This window comes from Mesoplodon mirus (assembly GCF_964341445.2).
Source record: "Mesoplodon mirus genome assembly, chromosome: 14".
Taxonomy (NCBI): domain Eukaryota; kingdom Metazoa; phylum Chordata; class Mammalia; order Artiodactyla; family Ziphiidae; genus Mesoplodon; species Mesoplodon mirus.
In genome coordinates this window covers 15,368,157-15,383,792 of record NC_138990.1, presented here as the reverse complement: position 1 = coordinate 15,383,792, position 15,636 = coordinate 15,368,157, and the positions used below count along the sequence as shown (strand labels likewise).

General features: G+C 49.1%; 1 protein-coding gene across 1 annotated transcript in view; it reads left to right on the top strand.

The window, feature by feature from the left end:
• Positions 1-15,636, top strand: part of FAM178B (family with sequence similarity 178 member B) — a gene marked incomplete at its 5' end in the record, with an annotated part of 99,289 nt that overhangs the window by 40,159 nt on the left and 43,494 nt on the right. Inside the window, one exon of the mRNA XM_082643011.1 lies at positions 13,685-13,799. Within this exon, the coding sequence (XP_082499137.1) occupies positions 13,685-13,799 (115 nt within the window). The remainder of the gene's footprint in view (positions 1-13,684; positions 13,800-15,636) is intronic.

Sequence of the window (15,636 nt, the reverse complement as noted above, 5' to 3'; positions counted from 1 at the left end):
GTTTGCATTTCTCTAATGACTAAGCATGTTGAGCACCTGTTCCTGTACTTGTTGGCCATTTGTATATCTTCTTTGAGGAAGTATCTATTCAAATGCTTTGCTCATTTTTTGATTGGATTGTTTGTATTTTTTTGCTGAGTTGCAGTTCTTTATATACTCTGGATATTAGACCCTTACCAGATGTGTGAGTTGCAAATGTTTTCTCCCATTTTGTGGGTTATCTTTCCATTCTTTTGACGGTGGCCTTTGATGCACAGAAGTTTTTAATTTTGATAAAGTCTAATTTAGCTGTTTTTTTCTATTGTTGCCTATACATTGATGTCAAGCAAGACACCACTGCCTAGTCCAAGGTCATGAAGATGTTCCCTTATGGGTTTTTTTTTTAGTTTATTTATTTATTTATTTTTGGCTGCGTTGGGCCTTTTTTGCTGCGCGTGGGCTTTCTCTAGTGGCGGCGAGCGGGGGCTCCTCTTCGTTGCAGTGCGCATGCTTCTCATTGCGGTGGCTTCTCTTGCTGCGGAACACGGGCTCTAGGCGTGCGGGCTTCAGTAGTTGTGGCTCACGGGCTCTAGGGTGCAGGCTCAGTAGTTGTGGCGCACGGGCTTAGTTGCTCCGTGGCATGTGGGGTCTTCCTGGACCAGGGCTTAAACCCATGTCCCCTGCATTGGCAGGTGGATTCTTAACCACTGCACCACCAGGGAAGTCCCTCCCTTACGTTTTATTCTGAGAATTCTATAGTTTTAACGTTTCCATTTAGGTCTTTGATCCATTTTGAGTTGATTTTTGTATATGGTGCGAGATAGGGGTACTGCTTCAGTCTTTTGCATGTGGATATCCACTTGTCCCAGGACCATTTGTTGAAAGACTGTTCTTTGCCGCAGTGAGTTATCTTGGCACCCTTGTTGAAAATCAGTTGACCATGGATGTACGAGTTTATTTCTGGACTCTCAGTTCTATTCCATTGATATATATGTGCGTGTGCGTGTGTGTGTGTGTGTGTGTGTATACACACACATATTTGTCCTTATGCCAGTACTGCAAATTCTTGATTATGGTAGCTTGTAGTAAGTTTTGAAATTGGGAAGTGTGAGTTCTCCAACTTCGCTCTTTTCAAAATTGTTTTGGCTATCCTGGGTCTCTTGTATTTCCATATTAATTTTAGGATTGGCTTATTAGTCTCTGCAGAAATGACAGCTGGGCTTTCGATAGTGATTGTGTTGAATCTGTAAGTGACTGAGTGTTACTGTCATCTTAATAATACTGAGTCTTCTTAATCCATGAGCAGGAGATATTTGTCCATTTATTTAGATCTTCTTTCATTTCTTTCAAGAATGTTTTGTAGTTTTCAGTGTACAAGTCTTACCCTTCTTTTGTTAAATTTATTCCTAATTATTTTATTCTTTTTGATACTATCGTAAGAGGAATTCTTTTCTTCGTTTTCTTTTCAGATCATTCCTTGCTAGTGTGTAGGCATACAACAGATTTTTGTGAATTGACCTTGTATCCTGCAACCTTGCTGAACTCGTTTATTAGCTCTAATAGTTTTTGTTTTGTTTTTTTTTTATGGCAGAGTTTGGTTCTGAAAGCAAACATATTCTTGTGCAACTAATTGCTTGCGAGAAATGACCTCATGTTTCTCTAACAAACATGTTTTGGCTGTGCTAGTGTTGGACTGGCCAGTAATCATACTGACTAGGCAGCTGTGCCTGGAGAAGAGCAGCTCTGTCAATGAGATCGAAACACTTTGGAAGAGAAGTAAAACAGGTGGAGCTCCTTTCCCGCTAGTTTCCAAGACAATGTTGTTCCTTCTGACCCACTCATTCCATGCCCTGCCAGCTTCTATGATAGTTGTGTGGGAAGGGGGGAATATAACGAAATAAGAGACCCTGGCCAGTACATTCTTTGGATGTTTTTTAAGTGGGCGAGAAATTTAGCTCTCAGAACAAATTCGTTTTGTTTTCATGAGCTGTGTCTTTGGACACTTTGTCCTTCCTCACTTGGTCACCATGCTTTTCCCTTTGTCCCCAGAGCCAGAGCTCCAGGGTCGTAGTTTCTCTTGGGCGAGCCCCGTTTTGCGGGTGGCTTTCCTTTCTGTCATTGCTTGCTTGCATCCTCTCTCCTCCCCCTTCTCAACCTTCCTTCCTTCCTCCTTCCCAGATAATATCTATAAGGTAGCTTCTTGTAAAAAGAATAACACAAACCAAAAGACGACCAATAAGCTCACTAGCCAATGGAACCCGGTTTTATTTTTTCAAAAGTGCCCTACGTAGCAAGTGCTGAAAATTCAAATACAAGAGAAAGGTGCAAAGTGAAAAGCGAACGCCTCCCTCCCTTCCCTCTCCCCAAGTGCTCAATAGTAACAGTTTCTCGTGATGATTTCCAGGAACAGAATTAATGCACAATCCACATAATATATGTTTTGATATTTACAGGTTGTATTTACACCACCTTTCTTCCGTCATTTCTGTATTCATCTGAAATTGCCTCCAGTGGAGAGTTTCTAAGAGTTTCCCAGCTCTCTCCCTGGGTGTCAGGAGAGGCCACAGCCCACATAGCACAAGTTGGACAGGGTTTTCTCCAGAGTCGGGGGTCCTGGAGGTAGATGAGCCCCCAGGGTGTGAAAAGAAAACATTAACATTTACATTTTAACTCATCTTTAAAAAAAAAACAGTTTTGTTGAGGCATAATCGACATACATTAACCTATACACATTTAACGTGTACAGCTTATACACAAAACACAGGTATATACCCATAAAACTGTCACCACAATCAAAAAATAATATCCGTTGTCCCCTGCCCTCCAAGTTTTCTTGTGCCTCTTTGTAATTAATTCATCTCTCTCCCCTTTTGTCTCTAAGAAACCACCGATCTACTTTTTGTCACTCTAGATTAGTTTGCATTTTCTGTAATTTTATATAAATGGAACCATGCAGTAGGTACTCTTTTTTGGGGGGGGGATCTGGCTTCTTTCAGTTACTTTGAAATTCACACGTGCTATTGTGTGTATCAATAGTTTATCCCTTTCAATAGCCGGGTGGTATTCTGTTGCGGGGCAGTACCACAGTTTGTTCATCCAGTCACCTCTTGGTGGACATTTCGGTTGTTTTCAGTTTGGGGGCTATTAAAATAAAGCTGCTATAAACATTGTTATGCAAGTCTTCGTGGGGAGGTCCCTTAGGGTAAACATCTACAAGTGGATAGGCTGGGTCATACGATAAATGCGTGTTTAAGTTGTTAAGACATTGCCAAACTATTTTTCTCTAAGTGGTCATACCATCTCCACCAGCAGTGAGGAGGAGTTCCATTTGCTCCACATCTTCCCTACCACTTGGTATAGTCAGTCTTTTTAAGAAGTATGTAGCGGTAGCTCATTGTGTTTTAATTTGCATTTCCCTAAAACCTGATGATCTTTGCATAGGCTTATTTGCCATCTGTATATCTTTATTTTTTATAAATTTATTGTATTTATTTATTTTTGGCTGCACTGGGTCTTTGTTGCTGCGCGTGGGCTTTAGTTGCAGCTAGTGGGGGCTACTTTTTGTTGCGGTGCATGGGCTTCTCATTGCAGTGGCTTCTCTTGCTGCGGAGCACGGGCTCTAGGCGCGTGGGCTTCAGTAGCTGTGGCTCGCAGGCTCTAGAGCGCAGGCTCAGCAGTTGTGGTGCACAGGCTCAGTTGCTCCGCGGCACGTGGGATCCTCCCGGACCAGGGCTCGAACCAGTGTCCCATGCATCAGCAGGTGGATTCTTAACCACTGCGCCAGCAGGGAAGCCCCATATAGTTTGTGCTTTTAACATCATATTTAAGAAATATTTGTGAAATGTGTGTTACTGAGATCTTTTCCTATCTTCTTCTAAAAGTTTTATAATTTGGTTTTATAATTTATAATTAAAATAAGTTTTATAACTTATAATTTGCCTTTCATTTAGGTCAGTGATCCATTTCCAGTTAATTATGTTTATGGTGTAATTTAAGGTTAATTTTTTTACATATGGCTATCCAATTGTTCCAACACCATTTGCTGAAAAGATTATCCTTTCTGAATTGAATTACCTTGGCACCTTTATCAGAAGTCAGTTGATAATGTGTGTGTGGGTCTGTTTCTGAACGCTATTCTGTTTCATTGATTTTTATGTCTTGATTACTGTAGCTTTATAAGTGTTGAAATCAGATCGTTTGAATTCTTCAACTTTGCTCTTTTTCGAAATTGTTTTGGTTCTTCTAGGTCCTTTGCATTCTCATATAAATTTTAGAATGAGCTTGTCATTTTCTATAAAACAAAACAAAACAAAATACCGCTGCAGTCTTTATTGGGATTGCACTGAATCTATTGACCAATTTGGGGGAAATTGACAGTATTAAGTCCTCCAATCCATGAACATGGGATATCCTCCCATTTATTTGAACCTTCTTTAGTTTCTTTCAACATTTCAGTATACAAGTCTTGCAATTCTTCTGCTAAATTTGTTCCTAAATATTGTATTTTTGATGCTATTGTAAATGGAATTGTTTTCTTAATTTCATTTTCAAATTATTCATTTCTAGTGTACTGATAGACACTTGATTTTTGCAGATTGGCCTTGTATCCTACAATCTTAATAAACTTGTACTTTGCTGATAATTTTTATCAGGAATGTATATTGGATTTTGAGATGATTATATGGTTTTTCTTCTTTAGTCTCTTAATATGGGGAATTACACTGACTGATTTTTGAATGTTTATTCCTTCATCCTTGCATTCTGGAATAAATCCTATTTGGTCATGATATATTAATTTTTTATGTATTGTTGGATTCAACTTGGTAAATTTTTGCTGAGAACTCTTACATTTATGTGCATGAAAGATATTTGTCTGTACTTTTCTCTTTCTGGTTCTGGTATCAGAGTAATGCTGGTTTCATAGAATATGTTAAGAAGTATTCCCTCCTCCTCAATTTTCTGGAAGAGTTTGTGTAGAACTGGTATTATTTCTTCCTTAAATGTTTGGTAAAATTAGCCAGTGAAGCCATCTGAGCTTTGTTTCATTGTGGGAAGATTTTAAACTACAAATCTGATTTTTAAAAATATATATATGGTTATTTATGATATCTGTTTCTTCTTAAGTAAGCTTTGTTTGTTTGTGTCCATTCATCTTAACTGTCAAATTTATTGATATAGACTTTTTCATAATATTCTCTTATTATCCTTTTTTAAAATGTATTTATTTATATTTTATTTTTGGCTGCATTAGGTGCGTGGGCTTCAGTAGTCGTGGCTTGTAGGGCTCTAGAGCACAGGCTCAGTAGTTGTGGCACGTGGGCTTAGTTGCTCCGAGACATGTGGGATCTTCCCCGACCAGGGCTTGAACCCATGTCCCCTGCACTGGCAGATGGATTCTTAACCACTGAGCCACCAGGGAAGTCCTTATTATCCTTTTAATGTCTGTTGAATCAATGATGGTCTCTTTCTCACTCTGATATTGGTAATTTGCGTTTCTCTCTACTTCCTGATCAGTCAGGTCACAGGTTTATCAACTTTATTGATCTTCTCAAAGAACTAGCTTTTGGTTTCATTTATTTTCCTTACAGTTTTTTGTTTCTGTTTCACTGATTTCTGCTCTTACCTTTATTTCCTTTCTTCTGCTTGTTTTGGGTTTGATTTGCTTCCCTCCCCACTGCCCCCCCCCCAGTTTCTTAAGGTGGAAACTTAGATCACTGTAGCTCATCTTAAGTTCTCTTTTTAATATGTTATATCACATACATAACATATTAGTATCACTGTGCAATTACATAGCTTATAAATGTGTATTTGTTGGAGGTATAACTTAAAAAATTTTAATGACAGATACGTACCATCAAAAAAGTTTGAAGACCAGCAGACCTAAATGAGAAGGAAATCCAAAAAAGAGGGGATATATGTATATATAGAGCTGAATCACTTTGCTGTACAGTATAAACTAACACAATATTGTAAAGCAACTATACTCCAGTTAAAAAAAAAAAAAAAGTTTGGAAACCAGCAAAAGCATTTTTTGATTGGAGCTCTGGGCAGACTCATTATTGGAAATTTTGAGCAGCGACATATCATGGGAACACAGGGATGCATGATTGGTGATGGCGTGTAGGATGGGGTGGATGGAGTGGAGTCAGGGTGTCCGACAGTCACTCCCTTGGCAAAACCCTGCAGCAGCGTTGGAGTGGCATCAGGACACAGGTGGAATTGGGCAGTCAGATGCCCAGTTCTCACCTGAGGAGCCAGCACTGAGCACCAACGGTTGTTTTCAGTTAGCAGCAATTATGTATGTGAAACACCTGGTGTACAGGGGATACTCAAAATGATAGCTGTTATCAAAACAAAAATGTACTTCTTTATAAATCGGAGATCATTAGAGAAACTGAAGGAACTAAGCAGCGCAAATGTTCTAAATACTGTCTGTACCTCTTCTTAATTTTTGTAGTTCTGTTTTGGCCATTTATCTCTCAGCCTTTTCTCAGCTGGTTGGTTTTTGTTTTTCTTTTTGTTTCCTCGCATGGTTTTCAAGCAGTCAAAACCCCCTTAGTTCTATAAGATCCGGTTGACGCTTTCTACTCTTCGCAGTCTTACGAGGAGTTGTCCTCCCTTCACCTGATCTGTCTCCCATGGAGGGCGGGGCAGTCTCCAGCTGGAGTGGCAGAAAGCAATCCATCCAGAGCCCCTGGAGCCTCCCGGACTGGAGGCCCAGCCTGTGGACAGTGGCCTCTCAGGGCTCCACATGGCCTTGTTATTCGTGGATCACACGTGGGCAAGGAGCACTTACGTGCCAGGCCCGGGGCCCACTCTGTGCCCATGTGTGGGTGCCCTTCACTTCTGAACTTCACAGGGCAGGTGCCTGTATCCCCAGGCCCCGAGAGTCAGGCCGGGATCCAGGTCTGCCACCCCAGCACCCTGGTGCTGCAAGAGTGTTGTGTAGACCCACATGGGCAGGAAGACACATTGAGGACCACCCGGGGGAGATCCCCACCCGGCACCAGCTCCCTCGGAACTGTGAACTATCGTTGGCTCAGCACGGCCCCTCCAGAGCCCTCAACTGGAACACGACAATAACAGTAATTCAGCTTCATAATTGATCCTCACTTTTGAAACATGTTATTGTCTGTGGTGATGATAAAAGTAGTTTCATTAAGAATAGTAGCTAACATTTCTAGAGGGCTCGTGCCAGGCACCCAGGGCTTTGCCAGTCTCATTGTCACCACAACCATCCAACAAGTAGATACTATTATTTTCCCATTTTACAGATAATTAGGGGGCTGGAAAGCCTGAGCTTCATACTCTCTGTATGGAGTGCACAGTTTCCTGTGTGGTCAGCCTGACCCCCCAGTCCAGCTCATTTTACCTTTTTCTCTGTCTTGCTCTCTGTGCTCCGGCCTCACTGACCTTCTTTTCCCCACCCCCGATCTGTCCTCCTGCTGCAGGACCTTTGCATGTGCCGGTTTCTCCACCCAGGATCTCCCTTCCCTCCTCCCAGCAGCTCCCTGGCTTTTGCCTTCTTCACTCCACCTCTTCCTTGGGCTCACACGGCCTCTCTAGCATTGCCTCCCGAGGCAGGTCTGCACTGCCCCCCTCTCCCACCCCCCATCCAGCCCCGCCTTCCTCTACTCCCACTATCCCTTTCCCACTCTTTGTGGCTCTGGTTATAGCTGATGTGTGGATTCTTTGATTCATATTGTCTCTCCCGATGGGCTGTGAGCCCCAGAGCTCAGGGACCATGTCTTTGCTGGTTTTTGTTTTAGCCTTCACTTGCGTTCCTGGCAGCTCCATGAGCCGAGTGTACACAGTAGGACGTGGACTATATCCGTTGAATGAGTGGCCACGTCTCCGGGACCGTGTGTGTTGCCCACAGCAGACGTCAGCATCTCTCCCCACCAGGCCCTCTGAAACCCCGCGGTCAGTCAGCTGGGGAGCTGCCTGTCTGCTCCTCCAAGGTCAGGACACGGGGTCCGCGGGCCCCGTGGGGACCAGCATGCGTGCTTTACCCCAGCTCAGCGGGCATCTCCCTGCTCCCTGGACCTTTGACTCTGACCCACCACCTGTACAGCCGGGTCACAGGGTGCCACTCCATGAGCTGCTGGGCTCAGGTAGCTTTGCTTTCCCAGAACACACGTAGAATAGTACTGGCACAGGATTTTTTTCAACTCCCAGGTGGTTGTGACGTGCGGCCAGGCTGAGAAAGGCTAGGAGCAAGGCTGGGAGCAAGGCGGGGAGCCCTGGGAGTGATGCGGAACTGGGGCTGCCTTCCTTTCATTCCTCCCTCTCCCCCGCCCGCATTATCAGCCAGAGCAAGTGAGGATGGGCCCCAGGGTTCCGCTCTGGTGTGAGGGCCACGGCTTTCCTTAGCTCAGTGGTTTCCGAACTTGGCTGGTATTAGAATCACTTGGGAATTCTTAAAAATTCCAGAACCCAAGCCACACCCACCCTAATTAAACCACAGTCACTGGGGGTGGGACACAGGTGGCAGCGATTTTTGAAGCTGCTCCCTAAGTGATTCCAAACTGTGCAGACAAGTCTGAGAACCACTGCATTAGGTTCTTAGCTGGGCCCCTGATCCAGAACATACAGCAGATACCACCTTCCCTTAGACTGTCTGCTGCCCAAGGTGCTGTGTGTGGAAGACTTTTCTTCTGTTGTTGTTTTTTGGATTTTTTTTTTTTTTGGCTGCATTGCGTCCTCATTGCTGTGCAAGGGCTTTCTCTAGTTGTGGTGAGCGGGGGCTACTGTTCGTTGTGGTGCGCGAGCTTCTCATTGCGGTGGCTTCTCTTGTTGCAGAGCACGGGCTCTAGGCGCGCGGGCTCAGCAGTTGTGGCACACGGGCTTCAGTAGTTGTGGCTCGCGGGCTCTAGAGTGCAGGCTCAGTAGTTGTGGCGCACGGGCTTAGTTGCTCCACGGCATGTGGGATCTTCCCGGACCAGGGCTCGAACCCGTGTCCCCTGCATTGGCAGGAGGATTCTTAACCACTGCGCCACCAGGGAAGTCCCTAGTGTCTTCTGTTTCATTTTATTCCGGAGGTCAGGACCATTCCCAAAACTGCAGGTTCAGAAATCCAAAGTGAGAGAGAACCGGTGGGCCATGCATTCAGGGACGTTACTGGGAGGTCTTTGGTTGAGTCTGAATCAGTCTCAAATTCTTGCTTTTGAAACTTGAGAGGGTAGTTTGCTGCTGCCTTCCTGAGTCACACTGAAGAGGCCTTGCATCCTTAAAAACAAATCAAGAATGTGTACTAAAGTAGCAAAGTGAGGAAGTAGCTGCCTGGAGGTGAGACATAATAACTGGGCCTCTAGCAGCTACCCTGGGCTGCCAGGTGGTCTTGAGAAGGAGAGGCACCTGCTGAGAACGGTGGAGCAGCAGCGTCACCCAGGGTCCCCCAGATCAGTCAGGTCCCCACTGTGTGGCGCCCACTCCAGGCTTCTTTTTCATCAGAGAGAAATAAAACTCTAGCTTATTAAGCCCAGGTGGGTTTTTTGTTTTGTTTTGGGGCTTTTTGTTATTTGCAGCTGAATCTAATTCTAGCAGATACCATAGGTTCAGTGGTTTGGCTCAGTGCAGGTCTGTCCTACACGCAGGGCCTGGAATGCTCAACGGTGTTAGGTGACACAGGGCAGTGGTGTGAGTTACAGAGGGCAGGGGAGAGGAGAGGTGGCCTGGGGACGGCATCACCTGCCCTGTACACACCCTCAGCTCGTGGATCAGCAGACCAGGGGCTGACAGAGCCTGTGTGTGTGTGTGTGTGAGTGTGTGTGTGAATGGGTGGTGTGTGCACGCGTCTGTGTAGTGGGGCGTGTCGGTACTTGTGTGGGGATGTGTGTGAGTAGCGTGGTGTGTGGTGAGGGAGGTGTGTGGAGGGGTGGGTGCCCGCTGCATTACATACAGCGAGGTAGGCAGGGAGGCTCTAGGGCCCCGTGGGGAGGGCCTGAGCTCCGGGGGAATGGCAAGAAAAGGGAAAACAAGGGGCCAGCAGGGCGGGTTGCCCAGCAGAGAAGGAACAAGAAGGAGATTAGGAAGAAAGCCGGCAGCGCAGGTCTGGAGGGGGGAGTCGGGGCGTGAGAGGCCAGAGCAGCAGCGAGTGGGTCTGGGTCAGGGCGCATCAGGGTCCCGCCGCCAGGGCGGTGCTCTGTGGGGAAGCCGTGAGGGGCTCTGTCCCGTGCTCACGCTGTAGTTGGGGCAGTGAAATGTGTGTGTTCTTGAAATGCGGGCTGGGTAGGATTTTGTGTTTCTACCCCACACTCGGATCATCCCTCTGATAACGTCTCCTAGCCCCGCAGAGGGGTGGGTCTGTGGGCTGGGCGCCGGGCCCCTCCCCTCCCAGGCCTCTCTGGCCCAGGCCCCGTCCCCTCCTGCCATCCCCCACCCCTGGGCCTGGCACCAGCTCCAACACGCCGGGCTCCTGGCTGGACCCAGGTCTCTGCAGGGCTCTTCCGCCTGCCCTTAGCATCGCCCTGCGTCACCCTGACCCCTTTCCCTACCCGCCACTTACACACCCGGGCACGGTATGTTTATTTTTCGTGAGCATTGTCTGTTTCCCCACGAAACCTTCAGCTCCATGACACCAGAACTTTAATCGCCTGCTGTTCACTTGCTGTTTGTTGACTGAATAACAATTTTAAATGACGGGGGCTAGAGCTGATTGACTAAAGCCCGTGATGTAGAACAAGTTTCAATTTAAACACAAGAGTGCCGAGGGGAGTTAAGTAATCAGAGTTGGGAGGATAAGAAACCATACGATTTTAAGCCTCCCCTAAATGTTATGAGCCCCACCCACACTCGGGTGTGTGATGGGTCGGTAGCTTGCGTTCCTTTGGGAACCAGCACCCCCGTTACAGCTGACGGGGACTCCGCCTGCTGTGGCGCTGAAGGGTCTCAGATGGTGTTAGAGAATCAGGACCCAGTCAGATGGCGCCTGCAACACCCAGAACGCTCCTTAGCAACTCGATTTGGGGGCGGGGAGGGGGAGGACAAGGACAGGTGTCTGAAGACTCCGCTCCCCTAAGGCCCAGGATGGGACCTGGTGGGTATGACAAAGGGGTGAGCAGGCCCAGGCAGGGGGGCTGGCACGGCCGGCGCTGAGGAGGGTTCTCAGGATGTGCGTGGTTTTCCCATTCAGTGGAAATGGTGCCAGGAGAGTGGGTTACGTGAAGTAAATCTGCTTGGGAGTCGCAGATGGAAAAGTCACTTTTATCTCAGACCTGATGCCTTTCTTCCCCTGACTTCCCCCGAAGCCTCAGTTCCATCCCAGGAGAGCTTTCAGACTCAGAGTTAATAAACAGAGCCCAGATGCGCGGGGCCGTTGGCGCTGGCATTGGACACGGCCCAGGGCCCTGGTGCTCCCCCGGGGGATCCCCTCAGATGACCGTGCTGTGGGCGTAAAGGAGCTGAGTTCGCGAGACTTTTCTTCTGTGTCAGCTCTCCAGAAAACCCTCCTTCGGGGCAAACCGTGCTCGGGAAAAGCTGAGCGCACGGCCTACTTACGGGCAGCGTTAATTACGGGCTCTCGGGTGCCTGTCCTCACTTAACCAACTTCCCGGGCTGTCTGTCGGATGGGGACTGATTGACCCCGAGGTGACCCAGGCCCCTTTCTGTGACCGCTCCTGACACCTCAGCCCGGGTGGAGCGGGCGTGTGGAGTAATCGCCGGGGAGGCGCGGGGAGAGGGGCCGAGGCCAGGCTGGGCCTCTGGCCGGCGGGGTCCGCACTGCTGCTGTCACGGGGCTTCAGGGGCACCTGCGGGGGCCGCCGCGGGGGGCCGGGTCCAAGGCTGCGGGCAGGATGTCGCCGCCCAGCTGGGCCTCTGGAGGCCTTGCCCTCCGGTGATTCTCTTACCACACCATCTTCCCCTCCTGGCAAGGTCACCGGCCACCCACACCGTCCCCCATGGCTCAGGCTCAGGGAGACTGTCCTCTCTCATTGTGTTTTGCAGCCTTCATTCTTCCCAGCTTGTTTGTGTAGCGGGCAAGGGGTAGCATTACCTTTCTCGGACTTGTTAAGCTGCCCAAGAGGAAAAAACTAAACAAACAAGAAGGTTTTTCCTCCTCCCAGAGTCTCATTACTACTTGGGTGAGCCTCGACCCGTATACGTTTCCAGAGGGAGACACTTGATGCCAACCGGCCCAAGGCTCGTCCCTGGACGGGACTCAGACCCTCCGCCGGCCGTTCCACTGTCTGCTGGCTCTGCAGCTGCACGGGACCGTTGCCGAGACATCTCAGCTCGTTTAGGACGCCCTGTTTCTTGCCTTGGGTCGCTGGATGTGCCATGCTCTTTCATGCTCTTTGTCATTTCTGTCCCTTTGCCGGGCGTGTGCTTCCCACCTGCCATTCCACCTCCCCCAGCCCCCAGTTAACTTCCTCTCCCCTGAGTAGGCTCCACACCTTTCACCGGCTTAGATTTTTGCAGGAACACACTCTCTTATATTTGTTTATCTGCCTGGCTCCTCTCCCTCCTAGACTTGAGCTCCCTGAGGTCAGGGGTTCTACTGGGTCACCTTTCTGTCTTTGGTGACATGGTGGGGTCCATCGAGAGGGGCCCATAGGTGGGAAGGTTCAAGCCTGAGCTGCTCACGCGCTCCTGGCCCAGCTTCCACACTCTTGATTCCCACAACTCACCTGCTGCCAGATCCCTCATCTGCGTTCTCAGCGCTGCCAGCTTGTGACTTTTTTTCCAGTTTCCCTCTTAGTCATGGACTGCTTGGTCAGGTTTGTGTAGGATGCTCTCTGTTCATGGGTTCATTCATTCATCATTCATTCATCACCCATCCATCCATCCATCCATCCATCCATCCACACACTGGCCACTCCTCTAGGCTCTGGGTGTGCAGGGATGAACAGCACAGACCTAGTCCCTGTCCTTGTGGAATTTACATTCTAATGGGGAAAGACAAACAAGAAGCAATCAAATCAGGACATAAGATGATGTAGAGCGGTGAGAGGGTGGAGATGTGGGCGCTGCGATGTGGACGCCGCAGTGCAGAAGAGCGTGTGGAGTGGGATGCAGAGGTGCAGCCGTCTCTGGGAAATACGCTCCACCGCATTGCCTGTTATTTCTCTATTCTCCCGGTTCAGAAAATATCTTTAAATAGCCTGACAGGAGAAAAGGCCCTCAGTCTGTAAGGTTTTTCTCCTTTGTTGATGTGGTCAGATTATCGTTCATGTCTTGTTAAGAGAGAATGTCCTCGAAGCTCGAGCTTGCTGAGAAGATGCGTTCCCGGGCTGCAAGGAGGGCCCCTGGCAGGGACGGTGGACCTGGGAGTGCCCAGACTTTGCCACCAAGGCGCTGCTGAGTCCGCAGTAGGTGCAGAGCTGGCCTCAGCCCTTGGTGGCAGAGAGCCCAGGGCCCCGGAGCCTGGTGTCTCCAGAGTCTTGCTGTCTCCAGGCCTCTGGTTCAGGACTTGGCATCTGGCTCAGCTCGGGGCAGCTCAGTGCCCCAACGGCTGCCTGGTGGAGATGGTCAGTGTGCCGTCCTCCCCGGTCCCTTGCATGTCAAGGTGGCCATAGCTTGAAGACGGGAGAATGAATGTCCAGGTTCCCAAAGTGCCAGCAAGTATCTGAAACCACTGGTGGCTTTACCGCTCCGGATAACACCCGTGCTGCCCGAGGATGGGGCTACCAGCCCCGCTTGTGGGCACAGTGCGGCCTGTCCTGCTGTGCCCGCCCTAACCCCCCGCCCTTCCTTGGCCTGACAGATGCGGACACGAGCTTGTGGTGCCCCTCGCTGCAAGAGGTCACGGCCGCGTTCCACAGCCTGGGTACCCACAGCCCTGCTTTGCAGCCCCCGGGGCCCCTCCAGCACGATGGGAGGTGAGTACCTCCCCCACCTCGGGGTCCTTCCTCATGCGGTCCACAGCCACTGAACGCAGTTCAAACCCATCTAATCGTGTACATTAAATATGTGTAGTGCCAATTACACCTCAGGAAAAATGTAAAAAGCAAAACAAAACAAAATATTACCCCACAAATAGACTCTTATAAACATATGTCCATGCTAGGAAACACTAAAGTATTTCCTTTTCTGTAAATGTAATACGCCTGGCCGTTCATTGTACAAAGCTCCATTTTCATTATTGTTGGTGGTATCCAGCCTTGGCTCAATAAGCATTTTACAAGTTAGAGAAAGGAAAGATTTCCTCTGGTGATTATTTTAAATTATGTACTTTCTTTTTTCTTTTTTTTTTTTTTTGGCCATGCTGTGCAGCTTGTGGGATCTCAGTTCCCCGACCAGGGATTGAACCCGGGCCACAGCAGTGAAAGCCCGGAATCCTAACCACTAGGCCACCAGGGAACTCCCAAATTATGTGCTTTTTTTTTTTTTTTTTTTTTTTTGCGGTATGCAGGCCTCTCACTGTTGTGGCCTCTCCCATTGTGGAGCACAGGCTCCGGACGCGCAGGCCCAGCGGCCATGGCTCACGGGCCCAGCCGCTCCGCGGCATGTGGGATCCTCCCAGACCGGGGCACGAACCTGTGTCCCCTGAATCGGCAGGCAGACTCTCAACCACTGCACCACCAGGGAAGCCCCTATGTGCATTTTTTGAGGTTAAAAAAAAGAAGTTACCAAGCTCAGGCTCTAGCCCCAATGGTGAAGCACAGAGTCTGAGGGAATCACAGCACACAGGTACCCCTGAGTATAGTTTCGCACCACGAATGAACGGCGTGTGACACAGCCTCGAGGCGACGGGAAGACCCAGGCACGGCTGAGTCTTGCTGCCCTGACTGGCATTTGTTCCCGCCCCTTCCTGACTCAGCGCTCGCCGCCCCTCCTCTCCTGAGACGTGTCCCAGTCTCTCTGGTCTGTCTCCAAGCCCCTCCTGGCACATAACCTACTACCAGCTCATGGCCAGCAAGGCACAATTTTACATGTCATTTCCACAGTGCTCCACTTTGTGTCGTGGGTGCCCCCTTTGTGCCCTGGGCAGCGATGCTAATTTGTCCCCACCCTCTAGGGACAGAGCCGTACGATACATAGACGACTCGTGTTGGGTGGATGGGTTGTACAGGTGTCAGTTTTGGCACATCCAAACTCTCTGTTGAGAGTTCTTTGAGCAGCTGGTTTGAGAACCCCAGACAGGCTGCGCCGTGGGAGCCCCCTCCCTCCTGCCGACAAGCCCTCAGGGCACCGTGGTGGGCGGATGTTTCTTTAGGGGAACACCAAAGCTTTCTTAAGAACCTGTTCCACCACTGTGTTTGGTAATTGTCTGCCAAACCAAACCAGACCAAACCACACTTGCTGGGCTGTAAATACTCTGCCCATGTGCCAGCCTGCCGTGGGCGACGGGGAGCGAGAGATGAAGCTTCGCCCGCTGGCCTGCTGCTCACCCCCTGCTGTGCGGCCCGGTTCCTAACAGGTCTCGGACCTCTACCAGCCCGGGGGTTGGGGACCCCTGCTCTAGGCTATTCAGGGAACACCAAGAACATTCTGGTATCTCTTCCACCAAGGGTGTGGCGTCCTTCCCGATTCCATGGGCCACAGGAGAATCTTCAGGGCAGGCAGTCTTCTCTCTATCATCCTCCTCGGAGGCTCATCCCGTGTCAGTCGGTTCCACGTCGGGTGCTTCTCTGTTGACGTCTAGGGATGTCACCATCTAAGGCTCCGCTGGCCGAACAGATGCCCTGGGGCTCCTCGGGGGTACCCACAAGCCTT